The 13,250-nt window shown below is 40.1% G+C and overlaps 2 protein-coding genes across 8 annotated transcripts in view; both read left to right on the forward strand.

Moving 5' to 3' along the window:
• The window catches only part of LOC133530603 (AT-rich interactive domain-containing protein 1B-like), an 85,762-nt gene extending 74,979 nt beyond the window's left edge, over nucleotides 1-10,783 (forward strand). For 6 of the 7 annotated variants that reach the window (XM_061868581.1, XM_061868579.1, XM_061868583.1 and 3 more), the window contains exons 18-19: nucleotides 509-755; nucleotides 3,521-10,783. In XM_061868581.1, coding sequence (XP_061724565.1) covers nucleotides 509-755; nucleotides 3,521-3,634 — 361 coding nt within the window. In that variant the 3' untranslated portion in view covers nucleotides 3,635-10,783. Of the gene's footprint in view, nucleotides 1-508; nucleotides 756-1,703; nucleotides 1,776-3,520 lie in introns of all 7 variants that reach the window. The other variant, XM_061868585.1, reaches the window with a different exon arrangement.
• Nucleotides 10,784-12,756: 1,973 nt separating this feature from the next.
• The window catches only part of LOC133530692 (transcriptional activator protein Pur-alpha), a 47,707-nt gene continuing 47,213 nt past the window's right edge, over nucleotides 12,757-13,250 (forward strand). The window contains exon 1 of the mRNA XM_061868711.1: nucleotides 12,757-13,192. Within this exon, the coding sequence (XP_061724695.1) occupies nucleotides 13,150-13,192 (43 nt within the window). The 5' untranslated portion in view covers nucleotides 12,757-13,149. The remainder of the gene's footprint in view (nucleotides 13,193-13,250) is intronic.

The raw sequence follows: 13,250 nt of genomic DNA on the forward strand, positions 1-13,250 counted from the left end.
TGCCGAAGTATAATGGATAATGGGTTGGTGGGTTTGTGGCAACAAAGTAGATTTAATTATACTTTTGTGAAAATTATGACTTTTTGTAATAATCTTTGGCGCCATTAATTCAAAAAGAAATCGTCTTGCATGCACTAAAACCGAAGCGAGACTCGTACTTCGATAACGTCTTGTTATTGTTACTGGTGCTATGTTGACTTGTGTTGTGTGCCACTCAAAAAAGTCACTAGACAATATCCTGGTCACGGCACCAAATTGAATCAATGTCTATTATAGTTATTTAAAAAATATATCATAAACATGAAAACGATTATGATAATTTATATTAACATTATTTCTTTTTCAAAAATTATATGTCAAATGAGTACCTTAAGCGCTATGACTAATCACAAAATATAGTAATAATTAATTTTGCGCGTATATAATCACGGTGTTTACTTTGTAACCGATACAATTAGCTAGATATGATGGGTAGTGACCTCCTAACGTGAGTCGGGTACGGCTGCAGGTACGGCGCGCCGTTCGTGGGCTACGGCGGCGGCTGGGGCGGGCAGCTGATGCGGCCGACGCCGGGCTACCTGTCGGAGTGGCAGTACGGCTACAGCGGCGTGCCGGGCGTGCCGGGCGTGCCGGGCGTGGCGTCCGTGGCGTCCGTGGCGTCCGTGGCCTCCGTGGCGTCCGTGGCGGGCAGCTACGCGCCCTACAACGCGCCCTATTATAACGGCTACGCGCCGCCCCCCGCGCATCATCAGCAGGTGAGTTTGGACGCCATGTAGTTCTAATGTTATTCCTATAATTTTTTTTTTTGTTTGATTACATTTGACATTAGGATCGAATTAGGTTAATATACACGCACTTTACATGACAAGATAAGTACATTGGTGGCAAAATCTGTCATAACTTTAGATTTTATTAATCAGTTGACGATAACGGCTTCAGCTATTCGGACGTGTCAAGATAAAAATTTAATCTAGTTTTATTATATTCATAAAATTATTGGATTGCCCCATATACCTACATTTTAATTGATAAAATGGTGAAGTGCTATAATTTACAAAAAAGGCCTTATGAAGGCGAAATTCGATTCAGACAAAATTGTATTGTTAGGGATTACTTTCCCTGTGTTTTCATCCGCTAGAGTTGGACCCACAAGGGCGTCGCCGGCCGATTGACTAAGGGGGAGGGGGCAACTTTGTTTGTCTCACTCTATGACTAAAAATAAATGTTAGATAAATAGGGGGTTACGTTTTAAATCAATTTAAACTTTTGAAAAATTTCAAAAGGGATAATGATGGAAGCATACTTATATTAATAAAATGTGACGCCGCGTTATGTATAGGTCGCGTACTAGTACAGTCACGGACTTTAATTGTTGAGCTGTTTAGGGTTTACTTTACATTGGAGATATCATAGCGTTAGTATTGACAAGCAAAGCTTGAATCTTGGATGGGTTAATTATTAAAGTCTGCAACCGTACGCGCCTTATCTAGAGACTCACATTTTATTGAGACATTCACGAATTCCCTTATATGGAGTGACCTGTTTTGCCTAGCATTTTCCTAGATAATATCACACTTTAATATTGACACATACATAACCATTAATTCAGAAATATTTAGAAGATAACTATAAGTAGCAAGTAAAGGTTGTGGGCCACACACGCAGTGTAGCATCTCCCAATGTGACGTTTAACTACATTCCAGTCGCTCGCGGCGCACTTCCCCGGCTCTCAGTAACTGCTCGTTTCTGCTCAAGTTTTATTTGCAAACCAGGAGGTATGTATAGTACAGGTATTAGGGTCATATACGGATCGAACACGGTTATAACACTGATAAAGATCGGCACGCCGTTCCGGCGTGTGAGCGAGGCAGCGCAACACACGTATATAGTCTCTCGCTCGCACACCAGAGCGGCTTGCGGTTCTGTATACAATGTGAAGACCGCCTAACTCATTTGTCTTTTTTATTCCTGAAAGTTAAATATTATTGATACTAATGCCCACAAAATTATATTACACGTAAACTATGATGGGACATAAGGCTTTCTTTGTACCTAACTGCTAAAACAGCATTGCTTTGCTATTGCGCTAAATTACGAAATAATTTATTTAATAACAAAGTAATATTGTTTTATCAATTAATAACTATTAAATAAAAAAAAAAAAACCCCTACGCTAAATGCCAAAAATGCCTTACATAATTTTGGAAAAGAGCTGATACTCTTCAAACTTCTTGATCGACTTCTATCAAACAAAGCTAAACTTAGCTAAGAACCACCGCAAGGAAATTCGCTTTCACGTAAATCGGTATCCGTTAGAGAGCTACGGTGCCACAGACAGACAGACATCGGCATCAAACATATATCGGTATATCACCGCTCTTTTTGCTTCGGGGTGTTAAAATGAGGGTCTAGTATCCTAACATTTCTTAACTATCAGGAACAGAGGAGACCGCCTTGGTTCTTACGTCTGTATATGATCCATAAAGCAGTTTATACTAACATTTCTATGGTTGGGGATTATTACTATGGCGTCGGTTGTTATACTGAAAGGTATTGTTATTTCAAATCTGTAGATGCTTTCTTCGGCTCGGGTAAAGATTCATTAGACAGATATAGTTATTTTATCCAGTTTGTTGTTCTTATACGTAATTAATTAGTCTAACGGGTTTTTGTGAAACCTAGCCGTAGAAACTCTTACTTTACCCCTTAAGTTTAAATATGGAATATCGACGAATCAAGCGTTTTCTGACATATTTACAGTATATAACAAATTATTTAGAGCGGCAGCTTTGTAACTATTTAAATGAAGGAAAGAAAATAGAACATTCCAATAGTGTCGCTTACGGAACTGCTTCTGAAAATGTTTGGAAGCCGACATTATAAACGTCATATTTTCATAGAAATCTGACATTAATGACGACATTGTCACACTTTGTCATTGCAACTGACATGCAGAGTTAGCTTTACGATGATTGGTGTTGACAAAGAATCGTAAAACAAAAATAGCATGCAAGGTTAGCTTGTTCCGACTCTATTAATATACGTAATTAATCTAATTATAATGTTTTGTTGATTTTACCGTGCCTTGCATTACAACTTGTGACCAAAAGCAATATTGCTAGGTTTGTGGGATGATCTAATCCATCCTATATTTGAAATATACGCTTGCCGCCGTACGTTGTTGCCTTTTTCCCATACAAGCTGTGCGCAGCATACGGTGTACTGTGTAACGATGCCGTACTTGTGATTGGATATGAGAAATGCTGTTGCTGCTATTTGAGCTGTTTTTCACTGATAACTTTTTATAGTGTTGACAAAGAATCGCAAAATTTGGTAGGGAAAGTCCTGAACAAATTCCCATGATCCACTAATTTTCATAGATTTTTGTTAGGACATTAAAAAGTTATCGTCGAAATACAGGAGATTCTCATGTCCAACCACAAGTATGGCGTTAATCGGAGACCTCGGTTAGTGTCAGTAAAAAGGAAACCGTTGTATGTGTGTTGTATGGTTGTTGCAGGCGCACTACCTGTCGCCGCCGGCGCTGATGGAGCTGCACAAGAGCGGCGACGCGGCCGCGCCCGTGCCCGCCGTGCCGTCCGTGCCGTCCGTCGGCTTCGGCGGCTTCTGCTAGCCGGCGCGGCTCCGGCACCGGCCCGCCGCCGACACGGATCCGGCACGGCCAGAGCTTCGTTTTGACGGACCGGAATCATGTAGCAAAAATTAAATGTCATCTGGGAGAGCATTTTATCGACGTTTTTAGCCATCGATCATTTTGATCGTGACTTGAATATTAGTGATTGTGCTGTAATTATTGACATGTTGGCTTGGGGCGAAAAAAGCTAGTAAAGTTAAAGGTCAACGAAAACATTACAGCTGTCGACTCAATTGAGTGTCACTCGTAATTTCATTGGCTTTACCAGACACACTGCCAATGTTATAGATCTGATGTTACAATCACTAGGATTTATGAAAATAAATTACACGCTGGAAAAGTTTTCAACAGCCAAGAGCGTATTAATCATCGTTCGTTCTGATTAAAACTAAAGTCAATAGAGCTTTGGATTTATAATTTAACAGTCGATAAAATGAAGTACTTGCTCTTCCTTATGAGGTTGAATTGTTGCGAGTTCCGAGCTCCGTTCATAGCCCTTATTTGTAAATATTGTATCTTTTGTCCATCACATTTTGTATTAGGTAGATTGTTTTCGGTCGTTGGCCGGCGGGGCGGCGTTGCACCGTGAAAGGGATATTCGGAGTCTTGCCAGTGAAGTTTCGCGTTCTAGTCACTTACTAATTCGTGTGGGCTAGTCAAATTTGGAAATAATGTCACCGCCTCCCCGCGGGCAGCCGAGCTCGGCCTATGATGCGTATACTTTTTTATTTAGTTTAGTTTCCGCGTTGGCGGTATTTATAAAACGATTTTAGCATTTTTATATACAACGGAATATATTTTTACTGTCGCCGCTTGTCGGCCATTTTGTCGTTGCGGTCGGTGACCTCTCGTGTACACTTTTATTCTTATATTTTGTTGCAATCTCCACGTTGTAAGTATTTTTGGATAATCATCAATTGTGGACGCGATGACGTGCGGATTCTATACTGCCTTTATAAAATTAAGTTTAATTAAATATTTTTTATTTATTTATTTTAGTTAGTCTCGATAGTAGCTCGATTACGAGTTTAAAGTCTAGAGGTGACCGACCGGACAGAGAAGTTACCGTCCGCCGCCGCGCCGGACCGTACGGGACCGTACCGCGCCGTACTGGACCGTACCGGACCGTAACGGATCGTGTCGGGCGGCGGACTCGGGGCGTCACAACTCTTGTACAAAATTCTTAACTTAGTGAAATGAAGTCTTTTCTTTGCACAAACGATTAAAGTCTTAAGTATAAGGTAAAAACGAAATAACATACGTAAGAAAGACATATACGTTAATGATAGGTTACCGGGAAGAATAAGTTGGCGCCGAGCGGCCGCGCGCCGCGGCGCCGAGCGAATGTTCGCGCCCGAACATGTTCGCGGGCGATCGCGAGCCGCTCGCTCCGACACGCGGTCGGAGCCATGAGACTTGACATGACAGTTTTTGTATGAAATTAGGGTAAATATTCTGAGGGCTATTCTGTGAGACCCGCGGCGTTGATCGACATGTGTGTACACCGTGTGATGTTTGTCGATGTGCGCGACGTCGTCGAACGTGTAGAGAATACGGAGTTAGTATTAAGGAGTCGGGGCGAGCGCGAACGAACGCTCGCGACGCACACGTCAAAAGGGAAATATTGTTTTTTTTTTTTACATGAAATCAACAGGGTATTTAAGATTGCTTAAGGTTTTTAATTTTATATTTATTATTTGGTGCGCGAGTTAGTGTTATCTGCCATGTTGTTTGTTCTCGAATAGTCGTGGTGTATCGATGGATACCATTATTTTTCATTTATTAATATTTACGCCATAAACATTTGAGTACATTTTACCAAGGCCCCGTCGCCGCGGCCGCTAGAAGAGTTAAGTACATAATCGCGTTCTCAATATTTGAGGTCACATAGTTAAGGCACTAGTCTGTAGGAGCGCTGACGGACGAGCGGCGGCGAGGCCTCTGTACATAACGAGTGCTTTATTACGCTTTTTTGATATTATATTTTTAAATATTAATTTTATATTTGTATACGTTTGCTTTTGTACAATAACAATTTAGTTGTATTTCGGTCAGGCACGTCGGCCGTTGCTCCCAATTACAAACTAGCTTACGTTTTCGTTATAAATCGTTTTTTATCACACCTTGTGGTTTACAAAAAACTAGATTGCTTACTAGTTCAACACCAAGACTGGCGAACTACAAGTTGTACGAGATTGTACGGTGGCTATGTGGTTCAGAAAAAAACATATTTACAGTTCTGCATTTGCTAATAAAAGATGTAGTTTAAAAAAAAAGTTTGTAACGAATACGTGATCGAGTTTAACCGTAAAATAAGGCCAGTCGCAAACGGACAGTATTAGCGCGGGCGGCACCGCATCGCCAGCCGGTGTATAAGAGCACCTTTATATAAGAGTGGTCACATATGCCAGCCAGTAAGGTGTTTCGGTATTACTGTCGAATTACAATTTTCATAATAAATTTTGTGATTAATATCTTACAATTATTATTTTTTTACGTATCGCTAGCTAGATAAATTAATTAGGATTAGTTAGAATGTGAAAGCTTTCTACTTATGTTAGCTTCGTTTTCCCTGCTGTAAAGCAATTTAATATATCTACAGTGGTTAAGCCCAATGTCGTATCGTTTTGAACATGTCGGTAGTTATTGGAATTTGACAGTAATGCTATTTTGACAGAAGGCTTATGGCGATGCTGCCATCTTTCGAGTTTGGTGCTAGAGTTTCGCCGAGAGACCCCTGTACGTTCACACGTCTCATTATATCGCAACTTGTCATGTAAAAGTCGTCAGAATTTACTCTATAAAGAGGCAAATCAGTATAATTATAAATTTAGATTATACATTTTATGGGAATGCAATTTTTCGACGATTAACACGATTAAAGTCGGACCAAGCTAACTCTGCATGTGATTTCAATGACAAAGTGTGGATTTGTCATAAGTTAGGTCAGATTTCTCTGAAAATAACGACGTTCATACTGACACCTCACTTTGTTATATATAAGCCGGTGCAATGTTAGTTTAGGCAGAGTGTAGTACTAATACGTGGCCAGGCTTAGTGTGCCCGTCGCAGGGTCTCCGTGTCCGTAGCACGGCAACGGTTTTGGTGTGCCTGTCGCGGGGTTTCCGTTTCCGTGTAACACGGCAACGGTTTTCCGGCTCATTCAGCACGGTTAATTAAACCGGTGTATTTTACTTTGAAATGAGAACAAGAGTGTTTAACTCGGTTGAATGAACATTTATAATGGCACTCCGTCACTTTGTTCTGTTCCAACCGCTGCAAAGTTGGCTTAGACGAACTCTACTTTTCTCGAACATTAGAAAAAGGCCGTTTACATCGGATCGACAGGTTTTTGTTCGAAAGAGTTGTTTTGTAAAGCGGTGTGCTGTCGTAGAGCGGGTCTCTGATGTTGGCTTGTCAAAGCCCTCGTTAGTTTGTGATCGTTGCTAATAGTATTACGAATTCTCTTTTTCATATTTTCTTAAGGGACTTGTATTGGTAAAAAAACATTACAAACTTATCGCAAATTGTGCAGTGTGGACGCGGCTATATTATACCTCTCGCGTCGAACGACGGGCCCTATCACAACTCCTTCGAGTCTCTTGTGAAGAAATATAGTCTGTCGAGCCATTTCCGTTAGTAGAAAAAAGCGGCAAATTTAAAAAATGTAGCCGCGAAGGCTTATCTTCCCATAGAAAATTTGAATTTCGCGCCTTTTTCTACTGACAAAGTTGTTACAGCGGCTATATGTTATAACTGAATCTGTATTACTTAAATATTACGATTCTAAATACATTCATGTGCTAAACTTTTAAACAATGTCAACAAACATTTTTCGTGACATTTTCATAAAAATGACCTGTCGTAAGGACTATCTTCCGTCGCGATCGGTATAAATTATGAGAAGTATATTCTCGTTTTAATTATAGCGCGCCATTAGTCGATCGGCAGTAGAAGTTTGTAAGCCATCAAACTGCGCAGAAGAATCTACACGCTTGTTTAGATTGTATAAATTTGTTACTTTTGTAAATCCCTTTGAAAACCATAGGTCTACCAAGGCGGTCGGTAAAGTCGCGCGGTGATGTTTTAGTAGCAGGTACCTCCGTTTTGGGATTAAAACTATCACAAATCAGCTTCATGTAGCCAAGTCTTCAACCTCCCAGTTCTCGAACGGTATTAGATGAATAATATTAGTCCACCAACTGGGGCCTATTTCTCGAATGTTATTACACTAATATTATTAGTATGTTGCCATGGTAACCCATACGATTTGACAGTTCTTGGGCTAATAATATTAGTCCAATACCGTTCGAGCAATGTTCCCATGGCAACACACTTAGAATATTAGGCCACCAACTGTTAAGTCGTATGGGTTACCGTGGTAACACACTAATAATATTAGACTAATAACGTTCTAGCAATGGGCCCCGGTCCGTAGCTAGCTTACCGTAATATCTCGTTACCGACCGCCTCAGATGATAAATGTAGCAAGAATGGTTATTGCCGGTGGAAAGGTCCGGTTTGTAACGCGGCGCGCGGGCGCAGGGGGCCTACTGCGAAAACCGAAATTCGCAAATTGCGGGGAACTTTCTTTTTTACTCTTACTAAGACGTAGTTAGAGTGACAGAAAAAATGCCCGAAATTTGCGAACTTCGATTTTTGCGGTTATAGCCCTGGTTACATTTAAGTCGAGCTTCGACGTGTGGAGTTTAGCGGTCGTCGGGTAGCGTAAGTCTGTCAACGAGTTAGCGTTAGGGCGCTTCACTATTTGTACAGTGTGTATATTTTTGTAAAATTCAATCTTAAACTTGTGGCAATATATTAAAACTTAATCTTTAATATTAAAAGTTAGTACAATTGTTATCCGGAGTCCCGGGGGCGCGGGCGGTTGTGAGTAGTGCTCCCGCGCCGTGCCAAACGACGAGCAATATGCGACGCTGAAGCAATACGAGGGCGACTGATTGCGTTGCGTTTCCAAATTACCTTCATAATCTCTTTGGTACTAGTCGAATTTCAGTGATCACGTGTAGCCATAACGCATTTCGCTTCGCTGTAACACGGGCGGCCGCCGCGGCGGCTTATCCATTTTTATTACTCGTATTTTTGATTCCCATTTTTCAAGTACAAATTTTAGTACTCTAAACCGACATTAGTATTGTCTTCGGTTACCGCGATAGTTACTCATGGAATAAAACTAATCGAATAATATCGCGTATAATTTAAAATGCATAACATTTTAAACCGATATTGTTGATACTACAGTCTCTCATTGGTCGAGCATAATAACTCAATATTAGTGTTTGAAACTATAATATTTTTCGTGCAAGTAAATTTAAACTACATCGACGTTGAACTTAGGTAAAGTCAACCAATGATTCATAGGCCTAGAACCTTGTCGCTTTTACTTACATACGTGACATACATCACTCAATAAGCACTGTCGTAGAAGATAAACAAATCGATACATAATGATGATTAATGGTTCTATATTGGTCTAGGAATCAAATTGGCTGCCTGCACAGACCTTTTATGTAAATGATATACTAGCAAAATATTTAACTGACTTTTTTGGGCCTTGTCTCTTGGTCTAATGGAGTAAGTTAACGGTGGGCGATAAAAGAGAAGATGCTGCCGCGGCGCCCGCAGCTTGTAGGTATAAGTTACCGACACCGGCCTGAACGGTGCGGGGTTCGATTCTAGCTCAATTTTATTGATACTTAATTATTATAACGTTTATTGTATTTGCTTGTTATACACCGTTGATTATTATCTGTAAGGGGCCGCCTGAGCGTTTCATGACGTGGTTTTACGCCATTATGAAAGTGTTTTTTACCAGCGAATCTTATAATCGCTGGTCGGAATGTCAGAGTGAAAATTGCTGAACGCCGGGTGCGTTAGGAAATAATTATGAAATGCTCAGAAGGTTCTATAGTTTGCAACGCAGGCTAACCTACTGTTTTATAATTTACTCTCCCTTTGAACACAGACTGCCGTGTTGTGTATGTTTAGTAGTTCTGTTATGTCGGCGACGACTGTTTACTCGTTTACTCGCATTTCTGACGGTGCTTGTGTTTCCGCGGAGGGTCCTGAGGCCCTACCGCGAAAATCGAAATTTCTTTATCTGCCTTTCTATCCCTCGAATACGCAATCGATAGAGAGCCAGATAACGAAATTCGCGGTAGGCCCCCTGGTCCTGCCCGGGTGGACCCGCCGCACGGACCTGGTCCTGCCCGGGTGGACCCGCCGCACGGACCGCGCGGCGCTACTGTAAAAGGCGCCATTTGTCTCTTTTTGTAAGGATTGCACTTCGACAATTAGTTAAGCAGGTTAACTAAAATGCTGCTTATCTTGTGAACGCAATAGGTTGATTTAATTATAAGATTCCTGTCTACTAATTTAGTACTTAATTTATACTTTTTTATTTGTAATGAACTTGCACTCAAGATTGAAAACTGGTTTTTTTAGAAAACCTATACAAAGAGACCAGCTTTGATTCTTTTGAGTGTATGTTAAGATGGTGCTACACCCTCCAAGCGAGCTAGACGTCGATTAAGGCCTTCTTACACTCAAGTTTCTCATCACAATCGATACTTCGGGGTTTTCTAGAAGAATATATAACCAAAGTGTAAAAGTGCCTTTAGTCGGCGCATCTTGTCCGCGATTTCCTTAGTTGCGATACTTTGTCAATTATCAGGACAATCTGGTGTCAAAGAGCAGTAGGAGTAGTGGCGGCGCGCGGTCCCGCCCGTCGCAACGTTTCGCTAGGTAACATAAAATACGTTTGTACAGTTTTAACTATACTTCTCGTAGTGAACTAAGCAAGAAATATTTTTAGTATAATAAGATCTAATCGAATTACATTTTAGTGTATCATATGAAGTACTCGAGGTTTTTCAAAATTACTTTTAACTTTGTATGGTCCTTCGTGAGTTTACTTTAATAAATATTAATGTCTCATCAGAAACTGACTCCGTGGAATTTAAAATTAGAAATTAAACTGAAAGAATTTTAAATAATGTAATACAATATTAATAATGGTTAAGTAATGTATTATAAATAGTGATAAGGTAAAAAGTTATTAACATTGTATGGAAAAATTGTGACAAAATTATAGTCATTTGTAATATTTATTGTTGTTTCATTCCTAACAGTAATGAAAGCGATTTGTTAGCTCTCCCTTCCCTTCCTCTAAAGTCATCCTAAAAGGCCTCAAATTTAAGACTCTGCCAAAAAATATACCTTCGAGCTTTTACCGCCCATTATACTTATTTTTGTGTCATACAATACATATAATAAATACGATTCTAACATTTCTAACGCGTGTACGGTTGCTTTCTTTTATTACAGAGAGATAATATATATAGCAGCCTCGGTCTCGATCATCAGAGGCTTGATAACACAATCGGCTACAGAGATTAAATGTCTAAAAATCTTTACTTGTCTGTATTTTAAACTACCTAGTCATTAAGTGAAATGTAACATCTCTTTTGAGTAAATAAATATATTTAACCAGAAAATCCCATACGATACAACATGCCTGAGGGTCAACTCTGTGACTAACTGTACATATTCGTTTTTAAATACGTTGTTGTGCTCATTCAATCAGAATCAGGGAATTAGGTCAAACAGCACACAAACATAAGTACCTATGTACTGGCTAGCTTCTGCTCGCGACTTGTACCTAACTATCCTATGTCCTTCCCCCGGCCACAATACGGTTTAAGCGTGCAGAGGTAAGAGACAGACAGACCACTTTTGAATTTATAATATTAGTATTAGCAATACTATTCACTTAGCACCTTTGCATATAATCTTCTATGCAGGGAGGTTACCATTTATCTGCAGATGACTGCAAAGATCTGGCCTGCATAAAAACTTACCCGGACCGCGACCTTGGTCCGGTTACAATATCTCTTTTTCGCTCTCACTTATAGGTGCGTCCTTAACGGACGTAAGACACGTCCGGTACGCCCGTCTGTTAGAGCTTTTAGGCAGCCACGCCGCACACGCCAGCTAAGCTACTGGTCGGGGGGGGCCATAGGGGCAATGGCCCCCCCCTAAAACCCTGGCTCTCACATTACTAAATTGAGTAAATTTTTTTTTACCTTATTTTCTGTGCAAAAATATGATTTTCTCAAAATGGCCCCCCCCCTAAGCCAAATCTTGTATCCGCGCCTGACGGTATCACCAGGCTAGGGGTCGCGGGGTTGGGTAACGATCGGTAGCGAAGACCTGGCCAACACCAGCAGCACACACCGTCCATAAAACGACGAGGATTGACCTCCCCACATCGGTGCCACAGCCGAAAGGCGGAAGCGGCCTCTTATACCACCTTTCCAGGGAGGTATCGCGCGACATCCATTTTTACAGTTTTAACCTCTTGTCTGTGTATTCTTAAGCGCCAATTATATCCACCCTTCTTCCCGATTTCGGGCTCGAAATCAGTCCCGATTTCGGGCCTGATAATCGTTTACCTGTTCACGGAATATCAGCACATCGTTAACAATATTTAAAGTGTAAAAAATACTTTGTGTGTAATAGGGTTGTTTCCAATTTTTCGAAATGCTTGTATTACGTTCTATATTAACTAAAAGTTGCCCTAAAATTCAACTTTTATACTAAAAACGGCTTTAAATATGTTAAATTAACAAAATATATTTTGACAGATGCTTTCGCGCCCAAAACGCTCTTTGAAAATTGTGTGACGTCACAGTTTACGGTTTGACACATAACTACATACACACGTAGAAGTTTGACGTTTAAAATAACCCGTGCACCGCCTGGGCTATTAAAATCACTGCCAACTTATCTTGGTCTTACTAGCAATTTTAAAAACGTTACATGGACGTCATTTAACTGTGAATATAAATAAGTATGAAATATATCCAAGGTTTGCGTAACATGCGAGATCTCATTACATTACATTTATTACCATTGTTATAAAATACAAAAACTATAACTTCTTTCCTTTACAATAAAAAAATAAATTGTCTATGGTTTCTTTGTTTCAAAACAAAATTGTATGAATTTTTATTTTTGCTCAGAAATATGTAATTTTGTTCATAAAATGCACAATAACGAGTTTTGGTAGGAATTTATATTTAAAAATTGCACTTTTTAACAAGCAATGACAAAGGATGTCAAGCCACAAAATGTAAATTCAGCTTTTGAATGCATCGTCTAGGTTCTTTATAGAGTCGCGGACACAGTATACGAACAAAATTCTTTATCTTTCGTTCAAAATTAAAGTTAAACTTGAAACAAGTAAAATCAGAACAATGTAAAATTAAATATAAAAAATTCGAGCATATTTCATGTTGTTATTATATAATTTTGACTTATTTAGTTTAAATATAAAGAGCATCACTTCTTGACGTAAAGATGCCATTATAAAGAACCTAAGTTTGATGGCTTCGAAACCATAGACAATTCCAGTTGACCGAGAGCGATCCGAAAAGATCGCGGATTGCCTGTAGAATTCGGTGTGGATTGAGATGTCGGATATCGGCAGCGGCGACGAGGGGCTTTCTAGTCAGAGTACGTATATATTTACAGCGGCGCATCGTTCGCGACGCGCCCCGTTTCGCGCCGTTTC

Source organism: Cydia pomonella, chromosome 23 (genome assembly GCF_033807575.1).
Source record: "Cydia pomonella isolate Wapato2018A chromosome 23, ilCydPomo1, whole genome shotgun sequence".
NCBI classification, from domain to species: Eukaryota; Metazoa; Arthropoda; class Insecta; order Lepidoptera; family Tortricidae; genus Cydia; species Cydia pomonella.